The 22,302-nt window shown below is 53.0% G+C and overlaps 1 protein-coding gene across 3 annotated transcripts in view; it reads left to right on the forward strand.

Annotated features, from left to right (window-relative positions):
• Positions 1-22,302, forward strand: part of CFAP46 (cilia and flagella associated protein 46) — a 2,698,259-nt gene that overhangs the window by 740,655 nt on the left and 1,935,302 nt on the right. For all 3 annotated transcript variants that reach the window (XM_069611407.1, XM_069611408.1, XM_069611409.1), the window contains exons 16-17: positions 484-611; positions 3,298-3,449. In XM_069611407.1, the coding sequence (XP_069467508.1) occupies positions 484-611; positions 3,298-3,449 (280 nt within the window). The remainder of the gene's footprint in view (positions 1-483; positions 612-3,297; positions 3,450-22,302) is intronic.

Here is a 22,302-nt window from a genome sequence, read left to right on the forward strand (position 1 = left end):
GGATACGATTAGCACAAGATGGCGGTACCGGATGCATCGTTTTTGCATGTGTAAAAGTGGGAAAAAGTAAGGTATCTCATACATGCCTGAATTGGGCCAACAACATTTCTGAGCGAACTACCCCTTTAATTCAGGAGAATTGGGTGGGAAAGGAAGCTCTCTTGAAAGGACTAAAAATCAAGTGATTCCACCAGACTGAGTATTTGTAGTGAGAGACATCTTTATAATTGTGTGCTGGTGTTACTGTTTTCACGTGTACTTGACTGATCGTATGTTTCTTTACATTTTGCTAATATGCTAGTTAAGGTATCACAAGAAGTATTTGATCTGTAAAAAGGAATATGCATTAGGCAAAAAATAGAATTATAGGTAGTCATTTTTATTCTGTTGACAGCTCTTTTACAGGAATGTGTTTTTGCTTATTGAATTATTCTGTTGTAAATGTACTGTATGTTTAATTAATATATGTTTTCTATTTTTAAGAGTAAGGTTATGGGCAAGTCTGGCAAAAGTTGCACGAAAGCAAGAAGTCTGGGATGTGTGCCGAGCAGCTTGTCGTTTCTGTCTCTTGTACGATGATGGGCGCTGGAAAATACAAAAGGCTGATAACTGTAAGTTTTCTTGGTCCAGAAATTGTCACCCTTTGAGTTTCTGGTTGCCTTCCTGCTCTCTTTTGGGTTACAAGAGCGGACAAATAAAAAAATGTTTTAAAAAAATTATGTGACAATACTAAAAATGTGATGCACCAGAAAACAACGCCCGTTTGGGACTCGACCCCAGGCTGCGTGGATGAAATGGCTGACCCTTCACCACTGGACCCTGCCAGTCCCTTTCAAAGAGCAAGATAGATAAGCCCTGTTTAACTGAATGAACAGGACATGTTTGCCTCCTTCACAGGACAACGCAGTCCTAGCAATGCTAATCTAACAGAGCAAAGACACCATTTTCGGCAATGTTTATTTTATTCTGCAGAAAATGGCTTGTGTGTTGATTTAGGATAGCATTCGTAGGACTGTCTGTCCTGTATACGTGTATGTGTTTGAATACTCTGCCCTAACAGAAGCAGCAAGCGCAAGCTCCCTGCAGGAGGCTTGTGCTTGATTATTGCTGCCAGGGCATTGAATGAAAAACAGCTTACACTGCCTCTATCTATTAAATGGATGTCTGTAAGGATTTAAAAAGCAGCACCTTCGAGTAGCTTTGCTGAAGATTTGTAAATATTTTTGTATTTATTGCCAATATTTTGGAACAAAAACATATTTGAACGAATTTCTGTGAGGAAGGCCACAGCATGATGCAGAGCATTGCATCCCCCCATTTCCAGGTCAACTAGACATAGGTTTAGAACTCATCTAGAAACTCTCATTACAGCTTTGACCTCCTAAAATGCCTATCATGGACGCTGCTGGAATTGGGACTCTTCTTTCATCGATAATAGACCAGGTGCAAGCGTAGTCTCACGCAGTCACGAAATTTAAGACGGTTGACCCGTTTCTTAGTGCCACGGTCCAGCTGGCACTTGGATCACATGATCAAACATATGTTACACCTGTGATGTGAAGACAGTTCACCAGCTGCCAATCATACTGTAGCATTAATGAAGATGCACACCTGCAAGCCCGAAACCCAGATCAAAGCAAGGGGAAGAACCACAGAGTTATGTAAGATGTCAATGCTTTGTGAAGGGTGTGGTCGGAATTTAGAGTGTGTTGGCTATTATGGAAAGAAGGGGGAAGATGGAGGGTGGATAGCGATTTGGAAAAAAAAGGGGATAATGGAGCTAAGAGGGAGAGAAGAACCATCAGAAAGTGGTTGGTGGAGGAATACAGGAGGAAATAATCAGGGAATGAATGGAAGAATACAAGAGATGCTAGGATGGGAACATCAGAAGTTGGATGAAGGAAGAGAACATGAGGTTGTGGGAGGAAAACATCACAAGGTGGTTGGTGAACAAATACAAGAGGTGCTACAAGGACAATAAACGGATGGAGGGTAGTGGAAGAATAAAGCTGGTGTTAGTAGGAGAACATCAGAAGGTGGTTTGAGGAAAACAGGAGGCGCAGGAGGAAGATTTCAGGAGGTAGAATAAGGAAGAGAGACAGGAGTAGGAGGGAGACATCTAAAGGGGGCTGGTGCAAGATGGCAGAGTGCGGTCAGAAGTAGACAGGGGGATGTGACAGGAGACCAGCAAGATGTGGAAGGACGGAAACCCCTAGAAGAAGTAGGGAAGTAGGAAGAAGCACACAGCAATAACTAGTAAGGTGGTAGCCAGTGAGAACAGGAAGGACCAAGAGAGCATGCACTGATCAAGGCAGGCGTTTGGGTGGGATCATATCTGCAAGGGTTAAACCCACATGGAGAGGAGGAAAGAGAACATGACATGGGACCAACGAGTACCACAGACAGAAGCGTGCTACAGGGGAGTTTCAGAGGGTACAATTGTTGGAAAATGGCAGGTAAGCTCCAACTATCTCCAGGACTCCTGGTGGAGACACAATGATATGTACAGAACCTGTAAGAAGAATCAGGGGTCGTCATATCCTATCAACAGGATACAAGCTGCCGAACCTTTTTGGGAGAATGAATCAGAGAGACTGAGTTGATGGCGAGGTTCCCCCAAAATCTTGTAAACTTTAGAAGGGGGGCCCCTTAACAGTGGTGGAGCTATAGAGGAGGCACAGAGGTGACTGAACCCGCTCATTCCTCACTGGTGCCCAATACGCACCTCCTACTGGCACCCTATTATATGCCCCCGCCCCCCACACCAAAAGCTGCCTCCATCATTGCCCTCGAGTTGATGTAACTGTTGGCAAGAATTTCCCAACACTTAAGTTGACTTTTGACCCGAGAAGTTATTTTGTGTTTGGGAGAAGGAAGGAAGGGCCAACCTAAGGGAGGGGAGTTTAGGTTGGCGTGTTATCCAAGTCTAATGATTGTTTTGGTTCATGTACAGTGATTGTAAAGATAAAGAATAGAACTCTTTTAAACTTACACCAGATTGGGTCTTGTCTGTTGTCCAAATATTGATTATAATGCATGATACAGAAAAATGGCTCGGTCTCTGCAGTGTCGATTGTGTGCATCCATGCCTTGATTTTTATTGAAGTTGTGTGATAGAAAGATCATGTCAAGCCAAGAGCTGTGTTTTTGCGAAGTCCTTTTAATTTCATCCGTGTGTTCCGAATTTTAGGAAATTGCTCCCAGTTTACAATTCAATAAGAAAGAATGTATTTAAATATATGGTATAGAAAAATGGCTTGTTCTATTCCTGATATGTTGATTCCCCCTTCTCCCCAGTACCCAAGAAAAGTTCAAGTACGATTAAAGTGGATGATAGTCGTGCTTCGCTCTTGGAAAATGCATCATCTATAATAAAGCTGCAACAGTCATTTAGCCCCGAAAGAGAATTTCTAAGAATGCTTGCAGAAATCCGATTTGTTAATGCAGAGGTCGGTACAATATATACTTTAACTTTGAAAACTCCATCGGTTTTTTTTCCTATTACGGGTCCTTTTCTATATCTGAGATCTGTGATCTACGCATTTTTATTTGTATTACTCAAATCATGAAAGATTTTCCGGCATTGCGTTATTGGGGTCAATGTTGATGTGTGAAGTAGAATGCATATTTAGAATATGTTGGCTGAGGGCTGCTTTTAAACTTAAGTGAAATCTGAGCATGAATTAATTTGTCAAATTCACTCTTTTCTCTGTTTAGGTGTGTTGTTTACCTGCTAACAAAAAAGGGTTTTACGTTCTAATTTTGCTTCGTTTTAACTGTTGGAATTCTCATTATGAACACACTTTAAAGAAGGTTGTGCCCTGTTATGGCCTTGATGAAGGGCTGGTGCAAGGGTGCATGCCTACTCGGTTACAGTGATATTTTGGTGACCGCCCTTCATTGTAGTGGAGCCAGATTTGCTGCTTTCTGACGTATCAGGCATCTCACCTTTCGCTCCCTTTTTCCTAGTCCCTATGCGCTAGTCTAGAATTCCTTTATTTTACGCCTGCCCTGCCTTGATCAACTTTGCCCTGATTGTTTTCCCAGTAAATCACTCATCACTTAAATATATTGTTTCCAAGTTGAACCTCAATGTCCTATGAAGTGGATGCTTTATTTAAACATTTAAATTCAATATAGTTTGTGTTTTGATCAATGCAATTTAAAAGAGGAAAGGATGTTTTACACCATGGAAAGGTCACTTAAAATAAAACGTTGTTACTTATGTATAAAGGGCCCTGATAGTTTATGGGCAACTTGTTTTTACTAGTTGTCATTTGTGTTTTTGTGTATTCATTTGAATTTCAGGGATACCAATTTCGATCAGAAATTGCTTACAATAACACTTTTACAGATGGCAGATGCATTCTGCGGAAGAGCGGCTGCACAATAGTACAACGATGAGAACAAGTGGTGAGCCATTGAGCCATTTAGTTGAGCCCTTGTTGGGCGGTTCTAAGTAACACAAGTTCCAAAACTTAAAACAATATCAGCCAGGAAAATCCACTTCATAGATTGCACATTGTTTAAGTAACCTCGAATTCGTAGTGGTTGTGTGCATTTGAATATGTGTGTTGAGTGCGTAGGTGAATGCATGCATGTTAGAATGTGTTTCAAGTTTTGTCTGTTACTTGTGAGAGAGTCACTGTGTGTGAGACTGACAGACTGTCAGGGTAATTCATAGAATTTCGCACAAAAGTGGCGCACGCCGCTGGCGCACAGTGTCCCCGTGCGATACACTGCGCCAGCCGCGTGCGATAAAATCCATTTCATCGCACAGCGTATTCATGGATTTTAGCCTCCAAAACCAGCCGTGGCGCAGAGTGGCGCAGTGACCCTGCAGCAGCGCCAGTTACGCCCCCAAGAACGCCCTCGCGCAAGGAAAAGCCATCAAAATCCCCAATTCATCGCAAATGTCTGCGCTAACCCTGGACCAGTTCACAGGGCTGGCAAACAGCAAACGCCAAGCGGGGAACGTGTATTTCAGGGGTTCGCGGGAAGTTTCACACGCGATTCCATCAGGGCACGTGTATTTCAGGGGTGCGTGGGAAGTTTCACACGTGAATTCAGCAGGGTAAGTGTATTTCAGGGGTGCGCGTGAAGTTTCACACGCGATTCCATCAGGGCACGTGTATTTCAGGGGTGCGTGGGAAGTTTCACACGCGAATTCAGCAGGGTACGTGTATTTCAGGGGTGCGCGGGAAGTTCCACACGCGATTGTCCTGGGTACCTGTGTTCCAGGGGTGCGCGGGACGTTTCACACGCGAATTCAGCAGGGTACGTGTATTTCAGGGGTGCACGTGAAGTTTCACACGGGATTCCATCAGGGCACGTGTATTTCAGGGGTGCGCGGGAAGTTTCACACGCGAATTCAGCAGTGTACATGTATTTCAGGGGTGCGCGGGAAGTTCCACATGCGATTGTCCTGGGTACGTGTATTCCAGGGGTGCGCGGGAAGTTTCACACGCGAATTCAGCAGGGTACGTGTATTTCAGGGGTGCGCGGGAAGTTCCACACACAATTGTCCTGGGTACGTGTGTTCCAGGGGTGCACGGGAAGTCTCACACGCGAATTCAGCAGGGTACGTGTATTTCAGGGGTGCGCAGGGAGTACTACACGTGAATTGGCCGTGTGGGTCCTCCCAGGTGTTCCCTCTACACCCTCCACGGCCCCTGCAGGCAGCCCACACCACGGGGGACTACCCTGCACCCCTGCTCATGTCCGGCAGGCAGCCCATCCACCATGGGCATGCCCCCCAGCCAAGCTACATGTCACCTTGCACTACTGATCAACAACGCATGTCTTCCAGCACCCCCACCCCCCAGCACTGTGGGGCACCTGCCAACAGGCCCCCACTCATGTCCAACTCATGTCCCCCTGCACGCCAACCCCCCAGCATTCAGGGGCAACCTCAACCAGGCCCCCACACATGTCTCCCTGCACCCCCACCCCCCAGCAGTGCAGGGCACCCTCCACCAGGCCCCCACTCATGTCCAACTCATGTCCCCCTGCACCCCCACCCCCCAGCAGTGCAGGGCACCCTCCACCAGGCCCCCACACATGTCTCCAAGCACCCCCACCCCCCAGCATCCAGGGGCACACTCCACCAGGCTCCCACACATGTCCCCCTGTACCCCCACACCCCAGCAGTCAGGGGCACCCTCCACCAGGCCCCCACTCATGTCTCCCAGCACCCCCACCCCCCAGCATCCAGGGGCACCCTCCACCAGGCCCCCACTCATGCCTCCCAGCACCCCACCCCCCAGCATCCAGGGGCACCCTCCACCAGGCCCCCACTCATGTCCAACTCATGTCCCCCTGCACCCCCACCCCCCAGCAGTCAGGGGCACCTGCCAGCAGGCCCCCACTCATGTCTCCCAGCACCCCCACCCCCCAGCAGTCAGGGGCACCCTCCACCAGGCCCCCACACATGTCTCCCTGCACCCCCAACCCCCAGCAGTGCAGGGCACCCTCCACCAGGCCCCCACTCATGTCTCCCAGCACCCCCACCCCCCAGCATCCAGGGGCACCCTCCACCAGGCCCCCACTCATGTCCAACTCATGTCCCCCTGCTCCCTACCCCCCAGCAGTGCAGGGCACCCTCCGCCAGGCCCCACACATGTCTCCCAGCACCCCAACCCCCCAGCATCCAGGGGCACCCTCCACCAGGCCCCCACACATGTCTCCCAGCACCCCCACCCCCCAGCAGTGCAGGGCACCCTCCACCAGGCCCCCACACATGTCTCCCAGCACCCCCACCCCCCAGCATCCAGGGGCACCCTCCACCAGGCCCCCACACATGTCTTCCAGCACCCCCACCCCCCAGCAGTGCAGGGCACCCTCCACCATGCCCCCACACATGTCTCCCAGCACCCCCACCCCCCAGCAGTGCAGGGCACCCTCCACCAGGCCCCCACACATGTCTCCCAGCACCCCCACCCCCGAGCGTCCAGGGGCAGCCTCCACCAGGCCCCTACACATGTCCCCCTGCACCCCCACCCCCCAGCAGTCAGGGGCACCCTCCACCAGGCCCCCACACATGTCTCCCAGCACCCCCACCCCCCAGCATCCAGGGGCACCCTCCACCAGGCCCCTACACATGTCTCCCAGCACCCCCACCCCCCAGCAGTGCAGGGCACCCTCCACCATGCCCCCACACATGTCTCCCAGCACCCCCACCCCCCAGCATCCAGGGGCACCCTCCACCAGGCCCCTACACATGTCCCCTACACATGTCCCCTACACCCCCACCCCCCAGCAGTCGGGGGCACCCTCCACCAGGCCCCCACACATGTCTCCCAGCACCCCCACCCCCCAGCATCCAGGGGCACCCTCCACCAGGCCACCACTCATGTCCCCCTGCACCCCCACCTCCAGCAGTCAGGGGCACCCTCCACCAGGTCCCCACTCATGTCTCTCAGCACCCCCACCCCCCAGCAGTGCAGGGCACCCTCCACCAGGCCCCCACACATGTCCAACTCATGTCCCCCTGCACCCCCACCCCCCAGCAGGCCCCCACTCATGTCCCACTGCACTCCCACCCCCCAGCATTGCGGGCACCTGCCAGCAGGCCCCCACTCATGTCCCCCTTCACTCCCACCCCCAGCATTGTGGGGCACCTGCCAGCAGGCCCCCACTCTTGTCCCCCTGCACCCCCAACCCCCTGCATTGCGGGGCACCTGCCAGCAGGCCCCGAATCATGTCCCCCAGCCAACACGTCATCACAATCTAGATCCCTGGCCCTTATGGGCTGCCTCCACATGCCAAACACCCACCCAAGTATTGCATCCACCCACTTAGAAATGCCAATTACATGATACAACCCCAATGGCAAGTATGTAAATGAACACATGTTCCTCACATACACACAATGGGTGTCAGTGAATGTCAAAACCCATATCATCATATGCATGAAACCAATGAGATGATACTACACATTGAAGTTTGATGAAGAAAATGTATTAAAAGCAACATAAATGGAATCAAAAATAAACAAACGACAATGGGAATCAAAAACCAAAAGCAGCATGTCCGTAAAATAATGTAACACCACAAATCATAATCCAAAGGAAAGGTGTCCAAAGTCACAGTTCAAAAAAGTAAATCCAATGGAAAATCAAAACCGAAACCATTGCTCCATGGGTAAATTCCAAATAAAAAAGTAAAATCCAATAGTCAACTATGTACAGATAAACAATCCAGGGTCCATGATCCCAACGGAAGAAATGAAACCTATCTCATAATACTACCTAATAAAAAACACTATATACAAAAATGTGGTCCATTGTCCAAAAGGTCCAAAAAAAATAAAAAAGCAAAGGAAACCTAACACTAACTACATAACTATTTACAAGGGCAGCGGGCTAGTCCGACGGCTCACTGGTTGTTGTCATGGGCCAGGGCATCATCGAACTCATGTTCAATAGCTTGGAGGCGGGCATGTTCCCTGGCCCCGAGGTCTCGCAGGGATAATGCAGTGTCCAGCTCCAACTCCTTGCGAATACCCTCGAGGCACTCAGCCCGCCTCAGCGTCCTCCGCATGGAGTTCTCCGCCCTGAGCATTGTGAGCCGTTCCTCCTCTGCCCGCTGCCGCTCCGCACCTATCTGCTGGCCCAACCGCTCCCACACGGAAGACACTCCCATTCCAGGGTTCTCCTGCCCTCCGGCCGATGCCTGCCCCCCTGATGTTGATGGCCCCAAGCCATGATGCCTCCCACGTCGAGCCTGCCACTGCCTCCGACGCAACTGCCTGTGCCAGCACGACGGCATCCAGGCTGATGGAATCCACCGACGCCGTCGTTCACGTGCCCTGCCCGATGATGTCGTCACATCCTCCATATGCTGGGGTCCAGTTGCTGGTGTGTCCACCCCTGCTGGACCTCCAACTCCCGACTGTGGCAGGGATGGGATCCCCACCGAGTTGGCTGCGTTGGTCGGGGGAGGTCCACAGGGGGCCCTGGTGGCATCTGGGCCGGAAGACGGCATGGCGAACGACTGGCGCATAGCCTCCACAGAGGAGGAGAGGGTCGCCAGAGTGCCCGACACATGTACGAAACCCCCGACCATGGCCGCTCCCAACTGGGCCACGTTGGCACGGTGCTCTTCGTGATGACGTGCGTGCTCCCCCCGGGAAGCACGCACCTCATCACGAATGACACCCGTGCGCAACGCGACACTAATCAGGACCTTCTCCATACGGCCAGGGGTCCCCTCGTCCGCAGGTGTAGGGGAGTCAGATGACATGGACATCCCCCCTACCTGCGGACGGGCCTGGGATGGGGCATCCCTGCTGGTGCATGGTGGTGCAGTCACAGTGTCAGGGACAGTGACATGCACAGGCTCCTCCACGGCGACCTGTGCTGCCTCCTGCCTCTGCCCCTGGACTGCACCACTTGCACCAGCAGGGATGCCCCCCACCAGGCCCCATGTGTGGCTCAGTAGCGGCCTCCTCCTCCTCTGTGGAAACCACCAACCTGGATGGCTCCACCCCGTCTTCCGCCGTTGCAAGCCCCTGTTTGGCTCACCCACCCCTTCCGCTGCAGCCATGGGGGCATCCCCGCCGCTTTGCTCCACAGCGCCGTCTCCGCCCTCTTCTTCACTTTGCGCTGTGTAGAGGGAGACATAGAACACAAGCATCAGGGTACTGTACAATGGTCCCCTAGACAGGAAGCAATAGCACATGAGTGGCACTGTCAAAGATCACTTCCATCATGTCCCTCCACAACACATGGGTCAGTGCAGGCAAAACACATGCAGTAACAGGCATGGCGCATGCTATGGACATTAGCAAACATGTCCAAGGGACTCTTGAAACATACAATGTTGTTTTTGAACTCACATGCATCATGGGTCATGCCTATCACATGCACACTCTTCACTGTACTTTCATCCATCTGGACTCGTACACCCCAGACACAGTGGATGCAAGGATAACTAGGCTGCATCAGTGATTCTGAACATTGTCACAGACATGTGTCATGCATCCATGGCATTCACAGACACGCAGGTCAGACACACAGACATGGACACCATACATGTACATGGCATCAGCACCCATCCCTCACCCCCACCCATGTCCAGGAACAGAGACTGGCATGCTCTCATGTGTCCATTCCGCATAGGGCTCCCCATGTTGCATTTAAACACATACACCAACCGTGTGCTTCACACATTACCTGTCTCACATGCATGACCATGATGTCCACGCACAAACACACGTACATGGCCTATGTCACACATACAGGCAAGTATCAGACAACCAGCACACTGCAACATGCCCTGTCTCACACAGCAATGCTTGGCCACTTAACGCTCGACTCCAGACGGGTCTGCCTCTCAAGGACCTGGACGTGGAGCGCTGGGGATATGCGTTCCAGGACTGTCATCTGATCTTCCGACAAGTGGCCCTGGCGCCCCTTAGCATCCGCTGCCTTCAAGAGGCCCCGGGCCTTGTTGAGGGTCCTGGACCTGAAGTCCTCCCAGCGCTTCTTGACATGATGGAATAGTCGGACTGCCACCCCCTCCGCGTTGATGGCAGTCACAATGTCCGTCCAGATCCTGTCCCGTCTTTCCTTGTCGGCGCGTGATGATCCGAAGAGGGCATCATAATGCCCCAGGACAAGCTCCACCAGGACACCAACTTCCTTCTGACTGAAGCTGGTGGCCCTCTGGCTGAGGCAGGCGTGGGTGGGCAACTGGGTCCTGGAGCTGGGCCTTGGAGCAATGGTATCCCAGTCGAGAGTCTTCTGTTCCAGCAGGGGTGGACACAGCAACTGGACCCCTGCAGATGGCTGATGTGCAGGCACAAAATGGCAGGGCACGGTGGCAGCAGTCAGGCAGGCAGCAGCAGATGGCTCGTGGGAGGCTGCTCGGGGCTCTGGGGGGCAGTAAATCGGCCTTTTGGGCAGGAGCGTGGTCTTACGTGTGCTTACGTGTGGCCAGCTTGATACGGAGTGATTTGGCACGTGAAAATCCAGCACGTCAGCGTGTAATTCGAGGAAAGTGCCTAAGCGCGTCAACACACGTACACAAATTAATTGGCCGAAAGGCCCCAGTGTGTAGGCGCGTCTATGAGGTTACATGCACGTGCGTTTTCCAATGGCGCGTAGAAAAAATAAGCACGTCAGAGTGTCATAGCGTGTAATTGGTGGAAAGGGCCTCAGCGCGTATGCGCGTCTGTGACGTGCATGCGCGGGCGTTTCCCTGTACATGGGTGCATGTTACGCGTACAATGACTGCACGTCAGAGTGTCAGCTCGTGTAATTGGAGGATAGGGCCTTAGCGCGTACACGCAGAAGTGACGCTGGACGTATGGGCATGTTTAAAGGGTACGTGTAGAACGCCATTTCCTTGTACGTGCTTTTCGTGGAGAGCGAGTGGGTGAAATCTGTACTTCTTGTCGGTTCACACGCGATTTACTTCACGGCGTTCCAAGTTCGTACTCCCTGTTACCTCTGACAGCTTTTTCTCTTTTTGTCTTTTTCGTGGGCCTGTTTCCTCAAACAGCGTTCACTTCTTCTGTTGTCCTCTCTCCTCAGACAGCGTACAATTCTTCTTTTGGCAGGGGTGTTGCCAATGCGCACACGTGCGTCTTTTTCACGCTATTTTTCCAGGCAGACGGTGAGTCGTGCACGTATTTAACATCTGTGCTTGCCCTGTGTGTCGCGTACCCCTTCAGAGGTCATTCTAGGCTGCGTGTGACACGCATACGTTCATTTTTGTGTTTCTGGGTGCCACAGCGTAGTGCAGGTTTATTTTTCCACGCACATGGTCTAGGAGGGGTTGCGTGCACATTACCTCCCTTTTTTGGGGTGCCTGTGCATTGCGTGACCCGTCATCTTCCCCCAGGGGTCACATACAGCCTTGCTAAGGCACTAAGGTACGGATTCCATCTAGTACCCTACCTCTTTGACCCCCAATTGCCCAGGACAATAGTTTACTGCAACAGCCATACGCACAACATCAGTGCCATGGTTGGGAGGCGAGCACGCAAAGGTGGCCGAGCCTCAAGAAGTGGCCATGGTGGATATGGTAGGGGACGTGGCCGGGACTTGCAGGGTGCCCCTAGCCCCCCATGTGTGGGTGACCAGTCAGGGACACCCATGCCCCCCCCCTGGTTGAGGGTAACGTGGCTGACACCATCCCACTCAGCCCTTGTTGGACCAGCCCATTGTGGCACAGGGTGACTCCATGGCTGACTTCCAGGTCAGCAGGTCTAGGCCATGTGTGGCGGTGCACGTTGGTGTTACCAGGCCACGTGGATCAGGGGCAGCTATGTCATCTGCTGCCCCGAGTAGGCAGGGTGGGGAGGCTGCAGGGGCAGCTGCGGCTCCATCCACCCCAGCTCTGAGTCTCCCAGCCAGGACAGTGTCGGTCCCAGTCCATCCTGCTGACGTTCCCCCTGACTACATCCCATGGTGAGTGTTCATTCCCACACTCCTAGTCCACAGTCCACCGGGGCTCCTGCCCCTAGTGTCCAGAGCGGCGTAGGACACTCAGGATCCCCACCACCTTCCAAGCGGAAGAGGAAGAGTGCTTGTCCAGTACAGACTGATGCCCCAGACATGGCTACACAGTCCGGCCCACCAAGGAAGCCCAGCTTCAATCAGGCCAAACTTGATGCACTTGTGGAGTATGTGTCCGCACATGACACGGAAATGGTGATTACTGCAGGATGCAAGACCACACCTGCACAACGTCTGGCACACTGGCAGACCATCGCGGACATCATAAGTGCCCTTGGATTCGTGAGGCGCACAGCTAATGATTGCTACAAGCGCTGGAATGACCTGAAGCGCAGGGCAAAGAAAAAGCTGGCCTCAAGTCATGCCGCTACTCTAGTGACTGGAGGTGGGTCTCCAGCAGAGGACATTGAACTCACTCCACAGGAGTATGTTGCTGGGACCTACGTCACAGAGGGACAGATCCAAGGCGTGGGAGACCTGCCAGATTACGAGGCATTGTCCGGTGAGTGCACATGCATGTGTGTCATCCATGTGCATGGTGTGTGTGTGAGGGCTTCTGATTGAGTGCCAGGTGAGGGTGTGTGTGCCTGAGTGGTTTGGGTCACCCATGTGCTTCATCCAATACATTCTCCGCACCAGGATTTGGGTATTGCAGTATCCCTTCTGGCAACAGTAGACATTTAGCCCAACCTCACGCCAGTTGCCCTTGAAGTGTCATCTTGCCACAACATTGTTGCATATTATTCTGTGTTCATTCAGGCTGATTGTTTGCATTCCACCACTTTCACTAGGCATTTCTCAGTCCTATTGTCACATGTGTGACATGGCTATGGTACATGCCGTGATGGCATGTGTCATGTATGTGTATTGAGTACAAAAAAGAAGGTGGGTGAGGCGCGCACTCCCGGTCCTGGTCAATTAAACCTGTTGCAAAAAATAGGTAGCTGGGTCACATCCCAAAATGGACAAATATTCACAGGGTTAGATCCCTTCTGCTGAAAATCAGGTACTCAGTATTAACAGGGTTAGATCCCTTGCTGCAAATCAGGTAGTCAGTATTAACAGGGTTAGATCCCTTGCTGCAAATCAGGTAGTCAGTAATAACAGGGTTAGATCCCTCAGCTGCAGTTCTGTGGTCTGTGGTTGTTCTCCTCCTAGCGCTTTCTTATCTCAAATAATCATCAGGGAGGCTGCTAAGCAGGTGTGTCTAATTAGACTCAAAGGATTCTGGTAGCTGTAGTGAAAAAAGTTTTTTTCTGTTCAGGTTGCCAGCAACCGACACCCCTCCAAAGCACAAGTCCTTCCCAAATTTGGGGGAGGGGAGAGAACCATCTTTATGATTCTCCAAAGTGGGGCACAGTCACCCCGTGGCGCTGCCTCTGGAGCCCGGGACTCCCATAGCATTCAGTACAAAAAAGAAGGTGGGTGAGGCGCGCACTCCCGGTCCTGGTCAATTAAACCTGTCTCTCCCCTCCCCCAAATTTGGGAAGGACTTGTGCTTTGGAGGGGTGTCGGTTGCTGGCAACCTGAACAGAAAAAAACTTTTTTCACTACAGCTACCAGAATCCTTTGAGTCTAATTAGACACACCTGCTTAGCAGCCTCCCTGATGATTATTTGAGATAAGAAAGCGCTCGGAGGAGAACAACCACAGACCACAGAACTGCAGCTGAGGGATCTAACCCTGTTATTACGGACTACCTGATTTGCAGCAAGGGATCTAACCCTGTTAATACTGACTACCTGATTTGCAGCAAGGGATCTAACCCTGTTAATACTGAGTACCTGATTTTCAGCAGAAGGGATCTAACCCTGTGAATATTTGTCCATTTTGGGATGTGACCCAGCTACCTATTTTTTGCAACAGGTTTAATTGACCAGGACCGGGAGTGCGCGCCTCACCCACCTTCTGTTTTGTACTGAATGCTTTGGGAGTCCCGGGCTCCAGAGGCAGCGCCGCGGGGTGACTGTGCCCCACTTTGGAGAATCATAAAGATGGTTCTCTCCCCTCCCCCAAATTTGGGAAGGACTTGTGCTTTGGAGGGGTGTCGGTTGCTGGCAACCTGAACAGAAAAAACTTTTTTCACTACAGCTACCAGAATCCTTTGAGTCTAATTAGACACACCTGCTTAACAGCCTCCCTGATGATTATTTGAGATAAGAAAGCGCTAGGAGGAGAACAACCACAGACCACAGAACTGCAGCTGAGGGATCTAACCCTGTTATTACTGACTACCTGATTTGCAGCAAGGGATCTAACCCTGTTAATACTGACTACCTGATTTGCAGCAAGGGATCTAACCCTGTTAATACTGAGTACCTGATTTTCAGCAGAAGGGATCTAACCCTGTTAATATTTGTCCATTTTGGGATGTGACCCAGCTACCTATTTTTTGCAACAGGTTTAATTGACCAGGACCGGGAGTGCGCGCCTCACCCACCTTCTGTTTTGTAATGTATGTGTATTGGACATGCCAATCACAGGCCAATGTGTGATGGCACTGCTAGCCAGCATGCAGCAAATGTGTTGGTCTTCCATCTTGGTGTCATCAATGTGTGCTATTTGCCTCCCCTTCATACGCAGTGACGGTGCATGCATGGGAGGGTTATAGTAATGTGGGACATGTGTCAATGAAGTACTGGTTCTGTTGCTTCTCAGCCCTAATTGTGTGCCATGGTGCTAATGCCTGTTCCCATTTCTTTTCTTTCATGTCTTTGCAGGGGATGAGGCATTTGATACTGCTGGGGTTGTGGAGATGGTGCAGACCCAGGAGGGGTCTCAGGCCCGACCAGGCACCAGTGAGGGACGTGGTGTGGTGGTGGGTGAGAACCCACACTTGCTGCAGGCCATTATCTCAAGGGGTGTCTCTGGGTGCACCTCCCCCGAGCTCTATTCAGGTGTCGATTCGGATGATGAGAACTATGTGCGGTCGTAGCTAAGTGTTTCTGGGAGGGATTCTGTACTTTCCAACCCACCTGCACCAGGGGTAGAACCCTCAATGGGGATGTCAGTGTTGGTAGGTCCGCCTTTGGTGGTTACGGATGCAGGGTCACACTCCGCAACATCTGATCCTGTTCCTGGGCCAGCAGATCAGAGGGGGAATGCAGTCCTGCAGCCTCAGGCCTCCGGCACAGCAAGGCGCAGTTCGACTTGCCCCAGACAGGTGTGGGACCTGCCGACGCGGTGGCCGTACGCCACCTGGCAATACCGCATGGGAGCAATCCATTTATGGTATGGCAAACCAACAGGCAGCATCATCTGAGATGATGGCTCAGGCCATGGATAGGGTGGCCACTTCCATTGTCCCCCAAGAAAGGCTGATGGAACAACTACAGCAGGCAACAGACTCCATTTGCCAGTCACACAGGGAGGACATGTTGGCGTCCAACAGGGACAGACAGGCGGCACTGGAGACTCTGCGGGAAGCCATTTCTATTGAGTCCCAGGGCCACAGGGAAGCCCTGAGGGTGGAATTCCGTCAGCTCAGGGTGACTCTTGTTGAGCTTGAGGCTTCAACTGACAGGAGGACAGAACAGCAGCTGGAGCGGCTCACACGTACGCTCTCAGCTGAGATGCAGGCAACTAGGGAGGAGGTCTGGCATCCCGTGAGTTGTTGCATGGGGACCTTCGCACGATTATCCTCCAGAACCAGACCTTCCACACCTGCATGCTTGCTGCCATAGAGGACCAGACTAGGGCTTTGCGTGGGCTGCCTCCCATAGTGCCACCACCTCCTGATGCAGCAGCAGAGGGTGAGGAGAGCGACAGCAGCGATTCTCTCACAATAGAGTAGCCTTGCAGGCCATGAGCCCATGGAGGTGTTTTTTTTTCGCAAAATCCACACAGGTGGGTTTTGGTGTGCACCCTGTGCTCGGACCTCCTGGGTGGCCTCCCCCATCCCCCCCTGGCCCATACATGGCCATTTTTGATTTTTTTTACAGTGTGTTGCCTTGTGTGGCTCCCGTGGGCATACGCTGTATTGTGGCTGGGCACATGCAGGCTTGTCCTGAATTTGGGTTAGATGCTTGGGTTTGTGTGACACACACCCCTCCTGCTTCCCGTTTCCATGGGCTTGCAAAGCGTGTGCCCAAGTGACATTGACTTACACAGTGACGTTGGACTCCCATTTGATGTGTGGGCAGTCTGTAGTCAATACTGTGTATACATTCCTAGTGCATATTGTTGTTGTATTGTACACTGCATGGTGTATTGATATGTGCCTCTGCATCCATCTCATCCTCCTAATTTGCAGGTCCATTCCTCATGTCTTCACAAGGCGGTCTACTTTGGAAATGGAGTCCATGTTGTAAGCAGTGCACCTACACTTTTGCTTGGCGCTAACACTGTACAGTTGGAAGTGGTCGAAGTGCTGGCATTATCAGGTAGTGAGACTACCGATCTTTTAAATCTATACTGTCATGTTTATGGTAGGTTGGAGGTTGTGTAGGTGAGAATAGTATTATTGGTAAATATTTGGTAATGTGTGTTGTTGGTCCTGCATTACTGTGAGCATTTCGTGTGTGGCCAGTTTCCATTAGGGACACTGTACTTTGTGACACTTGTCATGTTGTGGGGATTAATTTGTTTGCTCTCACATAGCATGACATGCCATGGTGTGTTGTGTGGCGGTGCCGGGTTGGGTGACATGGCACTGTTCTCATGTTGTATTTTGCAAGTGGGTATTCATTTTTGCTGCATAGAAGTGTCTTTTGATGACACTGCATTGGTGGTGTTTGTGTAGGTAGGGATGCACACATTGTGACACTTCCAGGTGAACAATCTCAGGCTGCTATGGTTCTGACAGTTGACTGTCCCTTAATTCATCAGAATTGTCAGATTGAGTCATCATTGATTGTCGGATGGTATGTGCCAGGGCTGTGTGCACTCCACAGGGGTGTGATTTCTATGTGAAGTAATTAGCCACCAGCTGAGTACGGGCTGCCTCACCCCGTGCCCTTTCCCCTCCCATGCGCAGCGGGCATGCATGTGGTTGGGGATGTGGGGGCACCACCATGTCCACAGCCAGGCCCCGGCGTGTTGCAACATTGTGCAGGACACATGCTGCCACTATGATCCTGCACACTACTGGGGGAGCGTATAACAGCTGCCCGCCAGAACGGTCAAGGGAGCGAAAGCATGACTTGAGCACTCCGAATGTGCGCTCCACTATGCCCCGGGTTGCAATATGGGCTGTGTTGTATCTTACCTCGGGAGGCGTGATGGGGTTCCGAATTGGCGTCATCATGTGGGTGCTCAGAGGGTAGGCACTGTCCCCTGGGGAGGTGGTGATGGGGATCATTAGTGGGGTAGTGACATTACCCTGCATCTGTCATGCATGCATGTGCTGTGGCATTTATACTCACCAAGCAGCCATGCATCGCCATGCCGCTCAGCTTCCATGCCCCGGTTTAGGGTTGACATCCTGTAAATGAAGCTGTCGTGGGTGGACCCTGGATAGTTGGCATATACTGAGGTGATGATTCCCTTGGCATCACATACTACCTGGACGTTGATGGAATGCCAGTGCTTGCGGTTTCTATAGATGTGCTCAGATGCCCTGGGGGGACTTAGAGCCACATGGGTGCAATCAGTGGCACCTAGCACTTTGGGGAATTGTGCCACCCTGTAGAAATCCTGGCTGACAGCCTGCCTTTCTGCAGGTGTTCTGGGCAGGTATATGTGCTTGCGGACTGATGGGCGTGCAGTGATGATGGCCAACACCTGGTGTAGGCACCGTGACTGCGTGGCATGTGACACCCCCCCACTATGGCACTTGTCCGCTGAAATGATCCGGTAGCCAAGAAGTGCAGTGCATTGAGAACCTTCTCCAGGGGGCTGAGTGCTTGGGAGCACAGGGTGGGTGAGGTGAGGTCATCCTCCCACTCACTGACCAAGTCGAGTATTATGTGAGGTAGAAACCTGTACCTCCCATACACCTGGTCATCAGGCATACCAAAAAGGCTGGTCTGGGTGTAAAGATTCTTGCCCTGACTATCCTCCTCCTCCTCCTCCTGCGGTATCCCACGGCCACTGCTGCTAGGAACGGTATATTCATCCTGGCGTCTGAGCTTGTTTGTTGTTTGCGCACACTTTTATGCTGCGCGGTACGTGCGCCTGCTTCATGCTGGCGTACGTGTTTCCGGATTGGACCTTTTTTTTGGCGCGTTGTAGGCGACCGTGTAAATCTTCCCGCCCACCCCAGGAATACACGTAACACGCTCTCCCAGGCCCAGTCGCGTGTAAATATTCCCGCCCACCCCAGGAATACACATACCCCACTCTCCCAGGGCCAGTCGCGTGTGGAAGTTCACGCAAACCCCGTAATACACGTACCCTGCTGATATTGCGTGTGGAAGTTCACGCGGACCCTTAATACACGTACCCTGATGAAATTGCGTGTAAGACTACCCGCGCACCCCTGAAATACACGTACCCAGGCCAGTCGCACTGCTGGGGGGTGGGGATGCAGGGAGACATGAGTGGGGGCCTGTTGGAGGGTGCCACTGGCTGCTGGGGGTGGGGGTGCTGGGAGACATGAGTGGGGGCCTGGTGGAGGGTGCCCCTGACTGCTGGGGGGTGGGGGTGCTGGGAGACGTGAGTGGGGGCCTGGTGGAGGGTGCCCCTGAGAGCTGGGGGTTGGGGGGGTGGGAGACATGAGTGGGGGCCTGGTGGAGGGTGCCCCTGACTGCTGGGCTGTGGGGGGTGGGAGACATGAGTGGGGGCCTGGTGGAGGGTGCCCCTGGATGCTGGGGGATGGGGGTGCAGGGAGACATGAGTGGGGGCATGGTGGAGGGTGCCCCACAGTGCTGGGGGGTGGGGGTGCAGGGAGACATGAGTGGGGGCCTGGTGGAGGGTGCCCCTGACTGCTGGGGGGTGGGGGTGCAGGGAGACATGAGTGGGGCCTGGTGAAGGGTGCCCCTGACTGCTGGGGGTGGGGGGGTGGGAGACATGAGTGGGGGCCTGGTGGAGGGTGCCCCTGACTGCTGGGGGGTGGGGGTGCTGGGAGACATGAGTGGGGGCCTGGTGGAGGGTGCCCCTGGATGTTGGGGGGTGGGGGTGCAGGGAGACATGAGTGGGGGCCTGGTGGAGGGTGCCCTTGACTGCTGGGGGGTGGGGGTGCAGGGAGACGTGAGTGGGGGCCTGGTGGAGGGTGCCCCTGACTGCTGGGGGGTGGGGTGGTGGGAGACATGAGTGGGGGCCTGGTGGAGGGTGCCCCTGACTGCTGGGCTGTGGGGGGTGGGAGACATGAGTGGGGCCTGGTGAAGGGTGCCCCTGACTGCTGGGGGGTGGGGGGGTGGGAGACATGAGTGGGGGCCTGGTGGAGGGTGCCCCTGACTGCTGGGGGGTGGGGGTGCTGGGAGACATGAGTGGGGGCCTGGTGGAGGGTGCCCCTTGATGTTGGGGGGTGGGGGTGCAGGGAGACATGAGTGGGGGCCTGGTGGAGGGTGCCCCACAGTGCTGGTGGGTGGGGGTGCAGGGAGACATGAGTTGGACATGAGTGGGGCCTGGTGGAGGGTGCCCCTGACTGCTGGGGGGTGGGAGACATGAGTGGGGGCCTGGTGGAGGGTGCCCCACAGTGCTAGGGGGTGGGGGTGCAGGGAGACATGATTTGGACATGAGTGGGGGCCTGGTGGAGGGTGCCCCTGACTGCTGAGGGGTGCGGGGGTGGGAGACATGAGTGGGGGCCTGGTGGAGGGTGCCCCTGGATGCTGGGGGGTGGGGGTGCTGGGAGACATGCGTTGGTGGGCAGTAGTGCAAGGTGATATGTGGGTTGGCTGGGGGGCATGGCCATGGTGGATGGGGCTGCCTGCGGGACATGTGCAGGGGTGCAGGGTAGTCCCCTGTGGTGTGGGCCGCCTGCAGGGGCCGTGGAGGGTGTAGAGGGAACACCTGGGAGGACTCACACGGCCAATTCACATTTAGTACTCCCCGGCACCCCCGAAATACACGTAGGCTGCTGGATACGCGTGTGGGATTTCCCGCACACCCGGAGTCCACGTACCCTGCTGAAATCGCGTGTGGAACTTCATGCGCACACCGAAATACACGTACCCTGCAAAATCGCGTGTGAAACTTCCCACGCACCTTGGAATACACATACCCTGCTGAAATCGCGTGTGAAACTTCACGCGCCCCCCGAAATACACGTACCAAGGACAATCGCGTGTGGAACTTCCCACGCACCCCAAAATACACGTACCCAGGCCAAACGCGTGTGGAACTTCCCGCGCACCCCGAATACACGCACACGCTATTTTTCACACAGCTGGTGTCCGTGTTTGTCGGTACCCCTTTGCACCTCATTTGTCCTAGAGGGCCACAGTATGGATCATTCATCATAGCTGTATATAGGTGCTTTTTGTTAGCGCACATTTTGGCGCACATTTATTTCAGGCGCAGGGACGCTACCGCCTGCTTTCTTGTGGCGGACTTGTTTGGCCTGTGCGCGTCTTTGCCCGTGCGCTGGTTTGCCCTATTCGATTCCATGAATACGAGTTGTAGGCGAGCGTGTGGGCGCTCCGCGCACTTGCCTCCTGTAGTCCCCCGTGACGCCCATATTTTCACGCGTTGTTCCCCATTCCGAGTATTACGCCCCGTGTTCCGCCTACCTTTGTTATGTGCGCCGCGCTATGTGCGATTTCGCTGTGACCGTGGCGCACGCCGTTGGATGACCTGTGCGCAGGCGTGCGCTGCGCACTTTTTCAGCGCACATCCAATATTTTTCTCGCGCACGGACTTCCATGAATCGATGTGCGCTGGTTTCCCTGCGATTTTCGCACTTCCACTGCGATTCGCACGTTTTGGCACCTCTGCGCCGGAATTTTCAGCGCACATTAATTCCATGAATCGGCCTGTGTGTTTATATATGTGTCGAGGTGTTCTTGTGTGTCTGAGGATGGAGTGCTTGCTGGCCCATATCTCTATTTCCCCAAGACTCACGCATACTATCCTAGTAGTCTACCGCCCGCTTGGTGCAGATACATTCTCTACTGCTTTTCCTGAATTGGCATCTGAGCTCCTGATCAAATACCCTAATCTCTGGGTTGCCGGAGATTTTAACCTGTCGCAAACACCCTGAACTCTAATCAGGTAACGATTTTCCTGTCATTAATGGAGGACCTTGGGCTCCCCCAGTTGATTACAGGACCTACCCATCAACTGGGAAACACTCTTGGCTTCATTTGTGCTCCTAGCCGGTAAGACATCAACGGTAGAGCTCGCTGCTGCGATCTGAGCGTGATCTGCAGGTCGCAGGTTCGAATCTCGACAAGGCCAATTCAGCCTTTCATCCTTTCCGAGTTCGATAAATGAGTACCAATTTCGGTTCGGTGATACTGTATGTAAATATGTGCTCTGTAAAGCGCTTTGGATAAAGGCGCTATATAAATAACACATCATTATTATCATTAAACTCTGTATCTCTATTTCCACCCTCTGTCCTCTCTTATGGTCTGATCACTTTCTGATTTCTTTTGCTATCCCTCATTTACTCCCCACCTCTCCGGCCTACAGACATGCTCTTCTTAGACACGACTGGCGTTAAGTATCCAATTGTGAGCTAGTGGCATCACTGCAGACGCAACTCACTCTAGGTAGTTCCTGCTCTCTTACTACACTGGAAACTGCTTTTTCTGATGCGGCTGACCGATTGGCACCTCTCAGACTTTCCAAAGGAACTAAACGCAAATCTGAGCGATGGCTTTCGGAGGAACTTAAGGCAAAAAAACTGTGTTGCAAACAAGCAGAAAGGAAATGGAGGATTGGCTATCTACCCGAGGCTAAGCTTACTTTTCGCGACCTCTTGACTGATTATCAAAAAGCTATATGCTAGCAAAAA

The sequence above is a fragment of the Ambystoma mexicanum genome, chromosome 8 (genome assembly GCF_040938575.1).
Source record: "Ambystoma mexicanum isolate Mex_15411 chromosome 8, UKY_AmexF1_1, whole genome shotgun sequence".
Classification (NCBI taxonomy): domain Eukaryota; kingdom Metazoa; phylum Chordata; class Amphibia; order Caudata; family Ambystomatidae; genus Ambystoma; species Ambystoma mexicanum.